Source organism: Lampris incognitus, chromosome 10, assembly GCF_029633865.1.
Source record: "Lampris incognitus isolate fLamInc1 chromosome 10, fLamInc1.hap2, whole genome shotgun sequence".
NCBI lineage: Eukaryota > Metazoa > Chordata > Actinopteri > Lampriformes > Lampridae > Lampris > Lampris incognitus.
Window position 1 is genome coordinate 17,380,948 of NC_079220.1, and position 18,172 is coordinate 17,399,119.

The 18,172-nt window shown below is 41.2% G+C and overlaps 1 protein-coding gene across 1 annotated transcript in view; it reads left to right on the forward strand.

Moving 5' to 3' along the window:
* The first annotated feature begins 337 nt into the window (after positions 1 to 337).
* The window catches only part of gna13b (guanine nucleotide binding protein (G protein), alpha 13b), a 41,198-nt gene continuing 23,363 nt past the window's right edge, over positions 338 to 18,172 (forward strand). The window contains exons 1-2 of the mRNA XM_056287331.1: positions 338 to 620; positions 14,672 to 14,901. Coding sequence (XP_056143306.1) covers positions 338 to 620; positions 14,672 to 14,901 — 513 coding nt within the window. The remainder of the gene's footprint in view (positions 621 to 14,671; positions 14,902 to 18,172) is intronic.

The following is an 18,172-nucleotide window of genomic DNA, read 5'->3' on the forward strand; positions in this document are numbered from 1 at the left end:
TATTTTTTCCCACCCGCATTCCACGAAGACCCACCCTACTCTGAATGTGATTGGCTAGTACTCGTTGCCTCTGTTGGTTAAGGTTAGGCTAGGGTGCGGTTAGGGTTAAGGTTAGCCAATCAGAGGCAGAGTTAGGGGCGGGTCTACGCGAAATGCGCGTGGGAAAACTATAATGCATCTGCGCAGGGGGCCCGCCCATAGACATATATACGGGCCCGCCCAACACTTCCTCGCCCCCCCTGTGCGCATGGACAAATATTACGGTAATGGCGCCCCTCCCGCACTCGGCCTAGCTCCAGCCCGTCCTCCCATCCGTATCGATGAAGTTGTTTCAAAGATGGCGGACTTTCTGCCGTCCCGGTCCTTTTTATCTGTCTGTTTTCCCAACTGTCTCCTTACGAGCGGCGAGGCCGAACAGCTGCGGAAATCCAAGGAGATAGACAAGTGCCTCAACCGAGATAAGACGTATGTAAAACGGCTGGTGAAGATCCTGTTACTCGGAGCTGGTGAGAGCGGCAAGTCCACTTTCCTCAAGCAGATGCGCATCATCCACGGGCAGGACTTCGATCAGAGGGCCAAAGAAGAGTTCAGAGCCACGATTTTTAGCAACGTTATAAAGGGTGAGGTCCGGCCTGGCGGTTCTTTTATGCGACGGCGCTGATACGTTTCGAATCTCTTAAATTAGTCTCCTGATTTCAAGTAGCTAACGAGTAACGATTGGAAACGAGATAGCCAATGCTAGTCGTAGCCGCTCGCACCCTAGCGCCGATTGGAGGGGCTCTTTCTCTGTTCCGACAGCGGGCTAGCAGCACACGGTGCTAGCCCAGCCAGCTGGCTAAGCTATCAAGAAACGCCCATGTTATTTGTGTGCGTCTCTGGTGGGTCTGGGAGGACAGTTGTGCTTGCTCACGCTGATATTTATGGTTATTATAAAGCGATACGAGTCAGCGGTGATATCAATCGTGCAGCTGTTCATTGTTTAGTGCTCAGTGGAATCGCGTGGTAGTTTATCTTGTCATGACCAGTGCAACTTGTATTGTCAGTTTTTATGCAAACCCAATGTAAAATTGTGTGATCACACCAGCCCCGCTACAGCCAGGAAACTCGGTTGTTTGTGATACCATCCCGAAAGCGATATCTTGCGTTATTTTAGCAAACTTCTTATCTTTGTGGGATCTTAACGACGAACATGCTCCCAGCATTTGGCGTAACGTTAGCTAATCTGACTCACTGTTCATTAACTAACTACTTTGATTGCTATTTACTACTCCTTTAACTATAAAGCAAGCTCTAGACCCTTAAAGAGTGCATACAATTACAACACGCGCACGCACGCACACACGCACATATCCGGTTAGTTGAGCGTTCAGCTAAGCGTCAATTTAAATACTTGGGCTAAACAAACACAACCCTGCTAAAATGCAGATTGGGAAGTTTTATAGCAGTGAAATGAGAAGGGGGAAAAAACCCAGTCATGGTTCACAAATCCTATTTCTGCAATGGTTTAACTTGTAAATAAATCAGAATTTTTCATGCACATACATTTTCGCATTTTAACTTGGATGCTCACTGTAAAACTCAAAATACAACATTATTAAGTATAATATTTAATAGGTGTGTTCTATAAAGAATACAGGTAAGCGAAACTAACTTTACAACAGGGAACATGTGGATATCATAACGGTATTCACACTTTCAGCTTTGCTTGCATGTAGGCTAATAGCCTGACCATAAACCGATAAAAACTTTACAGACTTCATCAACAGCCATGAGTACACCTTTATCTGATTGTGTTAAGGTCAAAATCAGAGTAATCCTATAGCGTTAAGGCATTTAGAAATTTGCTCTGTCTTTTGATTTACTAGAATATCTAGGTCTATACAGAGTAAATAGATTTCATACAGCTTTTTGAACCTGTGCAAGCAAAACTACCAGATTCAGGGAATGAAATGTGGCATGAATAAGGAAAACAGTGTAATGCCATTTTTGTAGAAGACTTTCAAACCCTAAACAGCGATCAGCCACTTAGGTCTGCATACAGGTAGACAGCATAATGTTGCAAAATGACATTCACCATATGCCATTGCACTGTCAGTGATCTGAGCAGCAGATAAGTGAATGACTTTATTTCCAACTTTTATCACAAATTAAATGGCATAGCATAGGCTTATTATTAAAAGAATAAATGCATACCTGATTTTTTTTTAGAAATCACTATTTCAAACCTTTGTTAATCAAAATATTCAGAATCAGATTTATTGGCCATGTAGGTTGCACAGACATGGAATTTGACTCCGGTTTCGTGGCTCTATGTGTACTTAACATAGAATAGCAACACGACAACACAGCAATCTTCTGATATATACACAGGGATTGACTTGTACAGGCAAACTAAGAGGTGATAAAGTGCAGTGGTGCAAAGCATATATCAGAAATGCTGAAATAGATGTTAGCAGGTTGCTTATACACATGCCTGAGGTAGACGGACATGACAGAGCCTACCAGTATATGCACAATGTACAGTGTAGTATATACAAAATGGTTGGATTTATTTATTGTCTTAACTGATTATTCTGTGTAATTAGGGTATGGGTTTGCATGTAAAAGTAGTCATAGACTATTGCATTGGTATTGAACTTGTAACACCCAACACAATAATTTTATAAAACAAATGATAAATAAAACAGCCCTTTGTTAAAAAACCTAAATTGAAAAAATATTTTCGTTTCTATGTATTTAAAATATAACTTTGGCAGCGTGTGTCTGTGCCTGACTTGACTGTCGCCACTTCCTGTGTCCGTTTCAAATCAAACGCCCTCGTGTGTTTCATATGGTTTTTGGGTTTTTTTTGGGCGTTTCATACCGGGTTTTTTTTTTTTTTAACCCTGCGGTTAAGCAACTGTTGTCATCGACTGTTTGGTCGACTATAAGGGGCATCCCTAGTGTTAAGTGTGAATAGTTGATTTAGTAGTGTGAAATTAGGTGGTGGATTTCAGTGTAGAGTATTAGTTTCCATGATGATGCAGGGCTAATGGAAAGGCATGGGCTGTGGCGTCTGTACACTTCAGTTATAAAAGAGAGAGAACTGTTCTTATGTCTGTATGTTTTTATGGCTATTGCTGTTCATTGACATGAGAGTAAACTGTAGAATGCCAAGTTGCACCAATATAATTTCATTTGTAGTGATTATAGGGTCATATGGCATATTCAAGCCTTGTCTTTTCATTTGTCCCCCCCAGTGAGACATTCTGTTGATATAATTCTCAAACGAAAATTTTGGAACACTGCTCTACAACACTTTTTGGTGTCACCTCCAGAAATTTCCAGTTTTCCCCTCAATATTCTGCTGTCTTCTTTTCTCTGACATCTCTCCTTTATCCTTTAGTTTAATGCCGGGATCAGACTACACGATTTCAGCCCGATTTTTACACAATTTTGTCATCACCAACAAATTTCTAGCACCAGGCCCCCGATTATAAACGACAAAAGGGCGTCTTTATCCTGTGTAGCGTGACATATTCGAAGAATAGTGATGTGGCGTCAGGGACACCCCACAACACCCAGACAAAAAGTCTAGTATGTCAGAATTTTTTGTATTTTCCAGTCTAGTCTGACATCTCCTACAGTGTGTTCCTTGACGTTTACCAATTAGATGACAGATTGCTCTCCGGTGCACATATATGTGAACATGGCAAAGAGAAAGCGATGCTGCTATTGCTGCTGTCAGGTGGAACGATGGAAGCGAGAAAAGGTGCATTGAGCAGTGGCAACAATATGCCTTTTTGACATTTCTCTCGAAGGAGGACCATGACGGAGTCAAAAATAAGATAGTGGGTGTCTCACCTGGTAGAGCGTATACCACATAAGGCTGAGTCTTTATCACAGTGGCCTGGGTGCGTTCCGGCCTGGGCCCCTTGCTGCATGTCACCTCTTCTCTCTCCTCTGCATTTCCTGTCTCTTTCTCGACTATCGCTGTCAAATAAAGGCGGAAAATGCCAAAAAGGTAAAAAAAAAGGCTAAGTGATGGTGAGAAATAGCGCAGGCACTTCAGCAACCCAGTGAGTAGCTGGTTAAGCTATGCTAGGTTATCATTCCCCAGTAGCGCTAGCTGCAACAGCATCCACAATCGTTTTTTTCTTTCTTTTCTTTTTTGTTTCGGAACACAAGACTGCCATCATCACACATAGTGTATCTGTAGCCATGATTGGCAATTTCTTGACCCTCCTCCCCAACGACCTATGAAATTGCGCAAGATCATGAAAAGCAGCATACGATGATTGGTCGGGGTCATACTTGTAGTGTTGGCAGTCTCCCGGCCAAGACATGGTAAGAATTTATGGCACAATGATTGCCTAGTCTGACATGGTGACCATCGTGAAAGAAAAAAATATCGTGTAGTCTGATCCCAGCTTAACGGGACATGCTGCGATCTACTCATGGCTAGAGAATACGGCCTTTTTTCTTTTCTTTTTTTATTCCAAAAACGTTAGGATATATTGTAAGGGTCTTAGTTCAAATGTTTGTTTTTAAACAGTTCAGCTGTCTTTATTGTTCAGATAATGCACAGTCTGGATAATCTATTAATTACCTCAAACTAGAAATTCACAGTCATTTTATTACGGTTTGAAGAAAACATACATATGATGTCAATGGAGGTACCTTCTCAAATGGATTGCACTTTCGTTTTAACCTTAGACCTGGTCCGACCTGCTTACCTTTACCTATGCATGACGGCTACCTTGCTGAACTGTTGCGGTTCACATGCGTGTGGTGTCCACACAGACAGCATTGCTGCTGCGGCGCTGCTACTGCCAGCCCTATCATTCTACATCGAGTTTGCCTTTGATAATGGCCATCAATAATCGAATGTTTGATTTCATTTATATTTAGCTTAGACACATGTAGCCTCTGCTTTCCCCTAACGTGCAACTGCTAGCTAAAATGGTTAAAAAAAATTTTTTTTTCATGTCTGTGACATATTCTACAGATATGGACATTGAACGTATAGTGAATGGTGACAGTTATTTAATGTTGCTGGTACGATGTCAATATGACTATCAACAGATCATTTTCAGTGTTTTTGCTAAAAACCACCCACCTCACGCAGAGAACATAGGTTTGACGCTGAAACTAGATGACGTGTTGCCGCAGCGCGGCTCAAGCTGCACCTGAGCTACGCTGCTCATGCAGGCTGTGTGGCTGCTCTAACCTCTTAACACGGGCACTGAAATGAAAAGCAAGCAAGAGGTTCTGCAGCGCACATGCACTGCTCAGGTAGGCAGCGTGGCCTGGACCTTACTTTGCCTGTCTGCTAAGGACTTTCCATCGGCAATAGTGATAGTAAAAGCATCATTTGTACTACAAAGCCAGGGAGGGGGGATTATAGGCTGCAGCAGATTTTGTCATCCTCCGTGAAACTCCTCCTGACTGTATTTTCTTGACCAATATATAATACATTTGAACAATACACAATAATAGCATGTAAAATGCATAATAATAGCCCCCCCCCCCACTGAATTCCACTTTTGCTGAATTCATATCAGTCACTGTCGAAAGGTCAGCAGTCTAAACTCTTCCTCCATGATAAATAATCTTTTTTGTTGATTTTTCTCGCATTACCACTTAATTAAGGTGGTCAGGTAACAAATACCACATCTGCTGAGCGTTGCACAGTTAACAAGCTCTTTCGCTGAGAGTAGGCGGTCAAAAGCAGGAACTGTTTGACTAAACTTTAGCATAGTTGAGATGATGAGGGAAATGGGGAGGAAAATGTATATGTAATTTATAGGTAAATTACAATTAAAAATTAAAATGTATATGTAAATTAGAGTTTGCTCAAATAAAGTACTGAATCCATGATGTAGGGTGAAGGTCTTTGGCTGAGATGATGGAAAGAAAGGCCTTTTCAAAACATGTTATTATTTTACGTCAAAACATGTTATAATTATTTTGTGTCTGTTGAAAAATCACTTCTAAGACCCATAACTGGAAAGATTGATTTCCATTCTTAATGGGCAAGAGCCATAGTGGGGCATTCAGTGCTGAATATTTACACATTTTTGTGTTTTTCTCTTGATTTTTTTTTTGAATTATATATTCTGCAGTGATGTGGAAATGTGGGGTCTGCATCAAATAAACTACAAATTTTACAAAATTTAAGCAGTGGCACACAGTAGCACAGTCATTGACTGCTGTTGGGAAACGGCTCACTTGTAGTCTTTGCCTCCTCCTTCAAAAACACTCCTTCAAACTCCTTCAAAAACCCTGTTTAGGCCTCCTTAGTTAACTGATGGCAGTGGTGATAGTCAAATGAAGCTACGGTTGTTTGCTATTTGCATTCTACAGGGATGGCCTGTTTTTCAGGCTCGGCTTTGTCACAGCGCCATGGTCCTTGTGGTAAGACCCTATAGCCCCTGGCCTGTGTCCATTTTAAAGTAGGCTGTGCGTTAAATGCATTATGTGACGTGAATAACAACGACTCAGTGACTTAACCACAACAGTGTGTGAGCCACTATATCTGATTTTACAGAGATGTGAACGGCCAGGAGCTCTAGTTAATCACACATTGAATAAGTGTTTAACCAGGAAATTTGAACTGTATGGTTGCAAAGGCTTGTGCAGCTCTACTTGGAGGGAACTGATTAACAAAGAAATTTGTCATGGAGTTTCGCTTAATGTCCTTGAAAGCAAGAATAGACGTCTAGCCATCCCTTTGTTATTTTTGCCATACTTCAATTTGCTGCAAAACATTGATTATGGTCATTTTGAGTCATTAACATGCCTTCAGTTGTGGATGGCATTAAAATCTGATGCTCAGACTTAAGTTTGATTTACAATTAAAGCTACAATCATGTGGAAATTGATGTTTGAGTCATCCAAATCATAGGGATCCAATGGAAATTAATTATTTCTGTGTGGTTATGGGTTGTTTGTGAGAGTAAGTGCACATTTAAACTAGGGATGGGAGGTTTTTTCCAACTAGTCAATTAAACTAGTTGTGCTTGTCTACTTCAAACTAAACATGTCGGCTAAACTAAATTCAGTGCCTATTAGCCACATTTTGCCTTAACACTGTGCAAAGTCATTTTGTCTCAGCTATTCTACTGTGCCATGAGAAATTGGATCGAACTAAGACACAATGACATACTATATTTAGAGATGAAGCAAGTTGGCCACAACAAGCAGACCAGTATCTCTTCTTTGACTTCTCCAGCTAGCCAAGAGATGTGACTCTGTTCTGCAAAATGTAAAAGGATATAATGATAAACATATACTGTTACCAGAAATTAGTTTCCACCTCTTTTTTTTTCTTTTTCTTTTTTTTGCAAATTGAGTATCGGCATATATTCAGTGTTTTGATTGGGAAACATATGTTTTATTCAAAATTTAGTATAACTCTGTGTGTGTGTGTATGTGTGTGAACTCAATGAAATAGATCTCAAATTACATAAGTTTGGCATCTTAAAATTGTTTTAGACTAGTTGAATAGCATGTTGCATAACTTTGGTTTTTATTACGTTATTTTTGAAGACAATTTTCATCCTCATATTAAAAATCATTTTGTTATTAATTTAATGAGAATATATACATATACTGAATGAAAGCCTTTTGGGTAGAAAGTAAAAAGATTACCTGTATTGTATACAAGCATTGAGGTGTAAAAATCCATGTAGATTTTTGATGGTGGTTAAAAACCAAACTATGCTGATTCAAGTAAAAGATTGAATTTGTTTCGCTAATCACAGTCATTTGTTGCTGGTTAATTCAAGAGAAATGGGAGGTGTAGATTGAATGCAGGGGAGCTTTTGTGATGGTGTGGGTTAAATTCACACTGGCAGTGGTGTGTCCAGACTTTTTTGACTGGGGTGGCCTAAGTGGGGCACTGACTTCCGCAAGGGTGGCATGAATTACGAGCACACACACACGTTGGAATAATGCTAATTTTCCATTTTTGTCTCCATTGCCCATATCCACTTTAATTACTAACATTACAGTGTCTTACATTCCTGTGTTTTAAAGTTAATTTTTAAAGATCAATGTCTGGCAATTAACCACAGTGTCATTGATATTATCAAGGCAATCAAATAAGTGCTTACTAAAGACAAATTTGGAACTATCAGGATTTTACATACCCGTGTGTACAGCTAAAGCTGGAGGCTCCTGTTGTACATCCCTACTGATGTGAAGTTGGCTCTCATCCTCTGACTAACATTGCTGGCTGGTCTGTCCCGCTCTGCTGTTGTGGATTTCTTTGTTTTGAAGAAATCCTGAATGTTCTGATTTCGTTTCATACTGTTATTGTCGCATGACGCATGTCACTTTATATCTTGCAAAATACATTTAATTATGTATGCATGATTTAATGTGACATGCAAAACTTACTCAGGCCTTCAACGTTGCACAAGACAGATTTACATGGATGGCGTTGGCATCGTTGACAATAACCAAACAATGACGACAGGTTTGCTAGCAAGCTGAGAAGATGACAGACTTGTACCATATCATCATGAAAATCAAGAAGACGGGGGAAACGTTTAGTTTACTACAGCTAAAACTTTTAATGTCTGGAACAGTATGTGTATCAAAAAGTGTACTCGCATCTTTCAGGAGCGACAAGTATTGAGACAAGACCAGCGTAACAATGTAGCCCAGAATCCCAAGAGACATCTTAATGTGGGGTTGACTGCGCCACTCCAAATCAAAACAAGATCTTATGGGTTTTTGGCAGGCTAGACACTACTCTGGCACATTATTGCCTCTCAGGTTTAAGACTGAATTGCACCTATAAATGAAAGTTCAGTTTACTCGTCCAACAGTTAAAACTAAGTCCCGCCTCTCACTTGGCAATTAGCCAATCATAGTTTAGGATAATGGGTTGGCCAATCAGATTCCAGGGGTGACCTGTGCCACCCCTGGCCACTCCCTGGACATGCTCTTGCACATTGATAGGGCTGTTTTGTATAGCTTTTTTTTCAAGCTTCAGCTATTTTGCGCATTTTTCCGGACAAATATCAAAATATTCCTTCTAATTAAATTTGCCAGTAAAATCAAACCAAGGCCAAAGACAGGAGCCTAAATTGAATGCTGTCACAATGGTTAAAAAAAAACAAGGCTAGTATATTTTTTTAATATTATTAAAAAATGAACGCAGGAACATTTTGAGAACAGAAAAGCCTAAAATGTGTGTATATTTTGTCCCTGATGCCATAAGAGTCAATAAGGGTCAATTTTTTTAGGAATAGGCTTTCAGCTCATTGTTTGGTTTTGCTGGTCTGACAAAGGGCACCTCCCTCTCTGGTTGAGTCCCTCCTTCTCTCACCGGACAAACTCACCGCAGAGAGGAGGAAGCAAGTGGGATAACATAAAAGTATGTGAATTCAGCAAATTCCTAGGTGAACAAGGTTAGTAAATTGTGTACTTACACATCCAGAAGAAATGGAGCCATATCGGCGGCACTTATGACTCCTATGCGAGCACTATCCAGCTGAAAAAATGGATAGCAAGCATGCGCTGTTTATTACAGATTGGCCAGCATGCAGACATGGAGGGGTGAGGAGTGACCTAGTTGAATTAGACTTTAATATGTGTTTTAGAATCTGTTGCATTACTGATTGTATCTAGTGGTTTAAAATCACTTAATGCCGCTTTAAAAGAATAGTTTGGATTTTTTTTTTGTGTGTCTCTTTATATTCAATGCTCATGTAGTATATACTGTAAATTCTCAAACAGTAGCAAGGGCTTCTATTTACTTGGGCTGCCCGGAATACAATTTTTTGGGGCTCCAAAGCTTCGGTAGTAATCAACAGCGAATAACTTGGAGCTTTGGCCGGGGGGGAGGACTCGGGAAGGAGTCAGCCAGACATTTCTCCGTTGTTGGCTGAGATGGACGGCATAGCGCTGCAACATGTGTCTTCAGGTTTAATTAAAGACATTAATTGTTAATGATTCTGTTATTCTACAGTATTTTTGTATTGCTATTTATTAATAAGAAACACTTTCCAAAAGGTCTGTGTTTTATGCATGTTTGTAATCCCGAGGGATTTGCTTGAAGAAGGTCCTATCTGTGCAGTTTATGTGCCATTAAGGCTTGTGGCAATTTTTTCTTATCATGGGTACATTATAGATCTACATGAATGCTCATCAACGGATCAACTCTTTACCCTTGCGGAAGTGCTGAGGGGAACATGGGAGTTTAACCAGCCAGTCTACATGTGTTTTGTGGACTTGGAGAAGGCTTATGACCGTGTACCCCGGGGCACTCTGTGGGGGGTACTGCGGGAGTATGGGGTACTGGGGCAGTTGCTACAAGCCATCCGGTCCTTGTATAACCAAAGTGAGAGCTGTGTCCGCATTCTCGGCACAAAGTCAAACAAGTTTTTGGTGGGTGTCGGACTCTGCCAAGGTTGTCCCTGGTCTCCGATTCTGTTTGTGATATTCATGGACAGGATCTCAAGGTGCAGCCAAGGTGAGTAGTGTGTCCGTTTAGGGAACCTCAGAATTGCATCTCTGCTCTTTGCAGATGATGTGGTTTTGTTGGCTTCATCAGAACGCAAGCTCCAGCATGCACTAGAGCGGTTTGCAGCTGAGTGTGAAATGGCTGGGATGAGAGTCAGCACCTCCAAGTCTGAGGCCATGGTTCTCTACCGGAAAATGGTGGATTGCGCCTTCCGGGTTGGGGATGAGTTGTTGCCTCAAGTGAAGGAGTTCAACTATCTCGGGGTCTTGTTCATGAATGAGGGTAGGATGGAGTGGGAGATTGACAGGCAGATTGGTGCAGCATGAGCAGTAATGCGGCTGTTGTACCGGACTGTTGTGGTGAAGAGAGAGCTGAGCCGGAAGGCAAAGCTCCCAATTTACCAGTCAATCTTCGTTCCAAACCTCACCTATGGTCATGAGCTTTGGGTAGTGACTGAAAGGGTGAGATCGTGGATACAAGCAGCTGAAATAGTTTCCTCCGTAGGGTGTCTGGGCTCAGCCTTAGGGTGAGGAGCTTGGGCATCCGGAGGGAGCTCAGAGTAGAGCTGCTGCTCGTTCGCATAAAAGGAGCCAGTTGAGGTGGTTCGGGCATCTGATCAGGATGCCTCCTGGGCACCTTCATTTGGAGGTTTTCCAGGCACATCCATATGGGAGGAGACCCCAGAGTAGACTACATGTTCAGTCTGGCCTGGGAACGCCTTGGGATCCCCCAGGAGGAGCCGGAAGGCGTTGCTAGGGAGAGGGACGTCTGGAGTGCCCTACTTGGCTTGCTGCCACCGTGACCCAGACCGTTGTGGTGAAGAGAGAGCTGAGCCGGAGAAACGGCTGAAGATGAATGAATAAATGCTCATAATAGGCTCTGAATCCGAGAAAACGCCCGAGAAAGCGCTGTGAAACAAAAGCGCAGAAACGGCACACTAGCGGCGACAAATTTAAGATTTATATTTATTTATAATTTCTTTGTCATTTCTCTGTACTCGTATACGTTGAAAAGAAATATGTCGTCCACAATTAATCCTTCCTATACACTAGAAGCAGTGGGCAGGGCCAACTCCAGTTCCACATTCCGTCAGCTGTTAGCCTCAGTCTGTAACGTTTGTAACAGCTTTGTGTGGTTGTCAAGCTTTTAGCTAAGATGCTGGCAACACGTCTAGAGTCTGTCCTAACGACTATTCTTTCCACAGACCAAACAGGGTTTGTTAAGGACAGACACTCTTTTCATAATGTCAGACGGCAGTTTGATATATTATACTCACCTTCATCCTCAGATTACCTGGCATTGGTCAGTTCAGTGGATGCCGAGAAGGCATTTGACTGTGTGGACTGGCCCTATCTGTTTTATGCACTAAAAAGGTTTGGTTTTGGTAATACATTTATTTCATGGATTAAACATTTATATACAGTGGGGAAAATAATTATTTGACCCCTTGCTGATTTTGTAAGTTTGCCCGCTTACAAAGAGTGCAACAGTCTATAATTTTAAGCGTCGGTTCATTTTAACAGTGAGAGACAGAATATGACCCAAACAAATGGAATAAGACGTTGTATGAATTTTATGAATTTATTTGCATATTTTTGGTCCAAAATAAATATTTGAACCCCTGGACAAACATTATGTTAATATTTTTTTTTATATATATAAATTTATTTCTGATTTTTCCCTTTTTTCTCCCAATTTAGTGGCCAATTGATCCCTATTTTAATTCAAACACCCACCCTCGTATTGCATGCGTTCGCCAACTGCATCTCTCCGGCCGGCAGTCTCGAAGGAAAGCGCCTCCCCACCCTTGTCCTCTGATCATTTCCGCAGGACTTGGTCTGAGGATCTCAATATTGAAAAAGAGCCTGAGGTCTGACAGTCAGTTTTGAGGCGGGTCCACGCATCGTCTGTTTGTGCCCATCATAGGGTTTTACAATGTAAGGTGGCTCATAGAGTGCACTGGTCTAAAAGCAAACTAGCCCCCATCTACCCTGGAACTGGTCCAAACTGTGATAAATGTCACTCGGGACCAGCTAATCTCATCCACATGTTCTGGGCTTGTCTCACACTCTCCTTGTTTTGGAAATCAGTTTTTGATTCCTTTCAGCTATCACATCTACTTATATCTACCCCTCTCCGTTAGTTACCATTTGGTGTCCTACCCACTGGCCACTCTTTGCTGTCCTATTTTGCGGAACTTGTAGCTTTTTTCACATTGTTAGCGAGGCATGTTATTCTGATGCAGTGAAAGAGCCCTCATCCCCCCTCTCATGCCCACTGGATAAAGGATGCCTATCCTTTGTGAAGTTGGAGAAAATTAAACACTCCCTTCATGGTTCTAATGGACAATTTTATAAAATCTGGCAATCCTTCCTGGGACATGTCAGGTCCCTCCAACTGGATTTTGTCGCCATTGACTAGGTACCCCCCTTCCACTGTACCAACATCTTGCACTTCCTGGCTGAGTCCTGTTTTCCCCATATAAAAAGCACACAGATGTATAGTCTGTTACTGTCGCCAAATTGTCTCATTTGTCTTGAAAGTTTTTTTTATTGCTTTCTTTTAAAAATTGTGTATATGTGTTTTATGTTATGCTATGTAATGTTGTATGTGTTGAAAATCTTATGAATAAATCATATTTAAAGAAAAAAAAGTCAGAGATACAAAACATGCTTATTTCTGTTATAACAATACTTTTTATGAGCCGTAACAGTCGGCTTAACAGTGTAATACTCCGACATTTTTCTGACGAATGAATGTAAATGAATGGCCATATATAGAATAAGATGAACTGTAATAAATGGAACAAGGTAGGTAGTGCAATTAGCGTAGTTATAATAGCATCACACATTTTAATAAACAATTTCTTTCCAAACATTCAAAAAATAAATAAATAAAAAGCTACTTGCTTGTAATTTGGAATGGCAAATGCGTCCGCCGCTTCTCAGAGCTGTTGGGCAATGCTGACTTCCATGTGGCTCATCTCTATTACTTTGGTTTCCAATATGAAGGCACAGCATTCCCACTACTGAGTTATAAAGTGACAGGTGACAGCCATATATGCCTCCATACTCACCGAGGTCCAAATGTCTGTTGTGAAACTTAAGGCAGTTGAGTTTTCCAACTAGAGTTAAATTTTGGTCTCGCACATTGCTGTACTTCAGAGACAGGGCGTGTGAAATACTGGAGCATTTGGGGACATTGTAGCCAGGCTCCATCTTCATTAATTTTCTGAAGCCTCGACTACATTAATGGATCTCGTATCCATAGCGATGAACTCAACTATGGCATCTGTTATTTCTCTCTTTCTTTTCTCCTTTATTGGTTTTTGGAACTGTAGGCTCTGATGTATAGTTTTGGGTGTGGTTGAGGATGTTGATGGCTGCAATGCCTGGGGATGCAGCTATGGACAAATTATTATTAGGCTTTTTTATGCCAATAATTGCCTTAGCCCCAGATGTTCCCACATTACTCCTTAATGAGGAGTAAAATAAAACATAAGGAGTCCTTATGTTTTATTTTAACTATTCAGATCAGTTGAAACTATTTTCCAAGCACCGTAAGTGCACGTTTTTATCATGTGTAACATTACTTTTTAAACGGTGGGTAAAAGCAGCTTGATAATGGTGACTGGAAAACAGACATGAGCTAAGCTAAGTTTGCTAGCTAGTATAGTCTCAGTTTTTTACACCGTATGAGAAGAGCCTATTACTTACAGCATTCAGGTGATTTATCATGATTGTTGTGCTACTGCGGTAGGCCAGATTCAAATTGCATATTTGGCACACTGCCTTGTCATTGCTCAATTTAAAGTATTGCCACACAGTTGAGGTCTTTGGCAATTTGTTTTTCCTTTAATGGCCGAGGTGAACTGAAGTGTGACGTCACTGCTGTGGGTGAGAGGGATGTCAGGCACCACAGCTAAGACAGTATATAGTTCCCCATTTTAACAGTGCAATTAAAAAGTATAAATGTAGTACAAGAATAGGCTGATGAATGTACTTTGTAGTTCGCCTTTATTGACAGCCTACATTTAGCAAAAAAAACCAAAAACAAACCAAATGCCCGAATCCCAAAATTGAAACTGAATACCTACTCAACGAACGAATATCCAAATACTCGGATATTCGGGTCTGGCCGCACTATTTACTTATTTCTATTCTACATTTACAATATGAAATATACTTTTTCTGTCCCCTGTCCTCTCTGCACCAGGTATACGGGTGTTAGTGGATGCTCGAGAGAAGCTTCACATTCCATGGGGTAACCCATCAAACCAACGACATGGAGATACCATGATGGCATTCGATACCCGCACAGCCATGGCTCATGGCCATGGCATGGTTGAGACCAAGGTCTTCCTGCACTATTTCCCCTCCATCCGTGCACTTTGGGCTGACGAGGGCATCCAAAATGCCTACGACCGCCGACGAGAGTTCCAGTTGGTGAGTAACGCTAGAACTGGTTTTCCATCCTCAGAATTTTTGGAATGCCAGGCCAAATTTAGCAGTGCCCAACTCGTTCCTATAAGGCTTCATTAATTTTTGGATTTTGAATGAATTTTTGCTGCTACCACAATTGTTATGACTTTTTTTTCATGCGCTTTACTACATGGTTATGAGGAACAAAATTTGTGTTTTGATGCACACACTATCATTAGTAATAGTATATCAGTCCACAAAATTCAATAATTTGATGTTTTGTTTTGTTTTTTTGTTTTAATATACCACAGAGTATATAACATTCTAAACAAATTGGGTGGTGTGTCGTGTCATGGGAGGAAAAATGGAAATGTGCATGGTGTTTGTTTGTTAGTGCCCTGCAGGCTGCTTTTGATAAACCATAGCTAAATGAGCTAAGGAGACAAAAACTTGGTAAGTTGCTTTCTGCTCCTACAGCAAGCATGTGGGCACATTGTAGTTTCTTTGAGATTCAAGGGAAAAACACAGTTTAGAATTGCCCGACTACAAGCAAATTCCCACAAAGAGCTGTAGTTATCTAAGAATATGAGAAATGTGAGAAAATGCATTTCACCACACTTTTCACATTTCAACTTGAGTAGAGGAAAAAACAGCCAGTTTTTTTAGCAGCAGGGTTGGGTTTGTATTTTTATTTATCTATCTATTATTTATTTATTTTGAACTTTTATTTACCCAGGGTAGTACGCTGAGCACATGTGCTCTTTTTCAGCAACGCCCTGCTACACGTTCACACAGTTCCACACATTCACATCTGGGAGCTTCCCAGTACAACCATGGTCTTCACTGGTGGCCAATGAGCCGCTCCACTAGAGCAGTTGGCTGGGGGGGAGTGCCTTGCTGAAGGGCACATCAGCTGTGGGTATTGAGAGAGGGGAGAGCGCCGTTCATTCCCCCTCCCTCCCACATTTTCCTGCCGGTTCAGGGATTGGATTGCCGACCTTCTAGTCACAAGCCTGCTTCTGTAACCTTTAGGCCACAGCTGTCCCATTGATTGAGAAGTCGCTCTGACTTGGCGCTGGTTTGAAATTTCATAGAACTTATATGTTAAGAAACCCAAGTTTCGAAGCTGCTTATCAAATCCTTGAAGCGTAGTTTCAGTTGCATTCACAAAACAAGTGAAATAAATCAAGTAATGTACTGAGTATTAATTAAGTCTATAAAGAGGTTTTCGCCAACTGCCAGGAATTGCTGACCTGTTATCTTGCTCTATGGTTAGGTTGTGCCAACATAGCATGTAGACCGTTTATGACAGCAACACAGCAAATTGCCATTGCAGTATGATAATTTCATACAATGGAAGAATTAACTCCAATATGGCAAAACATTTACTAGAGAATGATTTATACCATGTCACCGAGCAGTGACATGATATTGTGTGAAGGAGTTACATTCCTTAACTGTTGAGCCTCCATCATTAAGATATGAAAAACACATGGTTGATATCAGATACTTGTTTTGCTGGTTGAAATTTGGACTTCAATGTTTGGATGTTTTGTTGTAACCCCCCCCCCCCCATACAGCTACATCAGGGGACTTTATATACAGCATCTTGACTGTTATGCTCATCTTCTTTATTGACTAATGAGTTGCGAAAGTGGATGACATGTATGTAGAGCTTGTGCCAAATTTTCGCTCCCCACCGGGATTCCATTCCCCTTAGAACAAGTGCACATTAAGCATCTCCATTGCTGTGTAAGCTGCAATAGTCTTGATTTCGTTTCAGTACCCTCCTGTTGTTGTTGTTGTTTTTTTGTTTTTTTTTAGATAAAATCTGTTATCAGAATGATTCAGCTCAGTTGGATGTTGTCTGTGATAGGTTTGCTAGCAATATAGTGTGTGTGTGTGTGTGTGTATGTATGTATGTATGTATGTATGTATGTATGTATGTATGTATGTATGTATGTATGTATGTGTGTGTGTGTGTGTGTGTGTGTGTGTGTGTGTGTGTGTGTGTGTGTGTGTGTGTGTGTGTGTATATATATATATATATATATATATATATGGTGATAGGTTCTTTTAGCAGAAATGCGAACAAGAGAGCCGAGCACGCAAGTCTCTCCCTGCCAGTACATAGCCTCTCCAACAGCAAGCCCCATGTAGCACCTCCTCGTGATAACACACGGTAACTGGGTACACCTTGGACCCTGGCTGAACTATAAGGGACTTGGAGGAGGTCTGACCCCTAGACGTGCGGTACGCAAGCCCACCGGTGTGTGGATATTCCCTGATGCCCACCAACCAGCCCCCAGCTATGGGTTAAGTAGTGTCACTGCCTAGTGGATACCTCGGGGGAGGAATAGGCTACGGGAGTAAACCCCTACAGAAAATCAACATCCACAGTGCTGTTGTTTTTTGTTTTTCTTGCCCTTTTGTATCTGTTTAAGTTGGAGAGTATTGCTGGCGTCCTGTGTGGCTGCCGCTTCTCCCTCTCGTAGCCCCCCCTTCCCATCCACCCCTGTATGTCTGTGTTATGTTTATCTGTTGTCTTGTTTCACCCCGTTTATTGTTAAGTGACTTTGAGTGTTAGAAAAGCGCTGTATAAGTTTAATTTATTATTATTATGACTTAATGATAAATAGGCTATGATCAGAAGAGAATCTGGTATTGTTTTCGAGTGCGCATATGACTGAGACACTACCCTCAAACAGTAACTGTGTGAACCGATTGGCTGGTTTTGATCTGTTACCTCCCAATGTGACAATCACAACCAGCTAGATTTTGAAACGGCTTGTAATTGCTGATTGCCTGGGCAGGCAGTGGCATAATACCAGGTCTTTAATGTCTGCAAGGCCAGGGTTTTGCAAGGCAACTTAGCTACTTTTGCAGAAACTGAGCTACTTTTGACACAAATAATATGATTATAGTTTGACAGCTTAATTTTGTTGAAAAATAATTGAAAAACATTAATGTAATTCTGCTGTAATGCAAGCCATTTTTTTCGTAATGCAGGGCTGTTCAATTTTCAAGCATATCTTACCCAAAATGAAAAGCTTTATAATTTAAATAGTCTAAAAAGTACCACTTGACAAAGACAAATCAACTTAATAGGTGTATGGAAGTTTGATTGCTAATGGGGGCGGGGGGGGGGCAGTTAAGTCCAGAAGGCAACAATAATGATATTGATAATAAAGATGAATAAATGTTGTGCATTGAGGGCGTCCGGGTAGCATAGCGTTCTATTCCGTTGTCTACCAACACGGGGAACGCCAGATGGAATCCCCTTGTTACCTCCGGC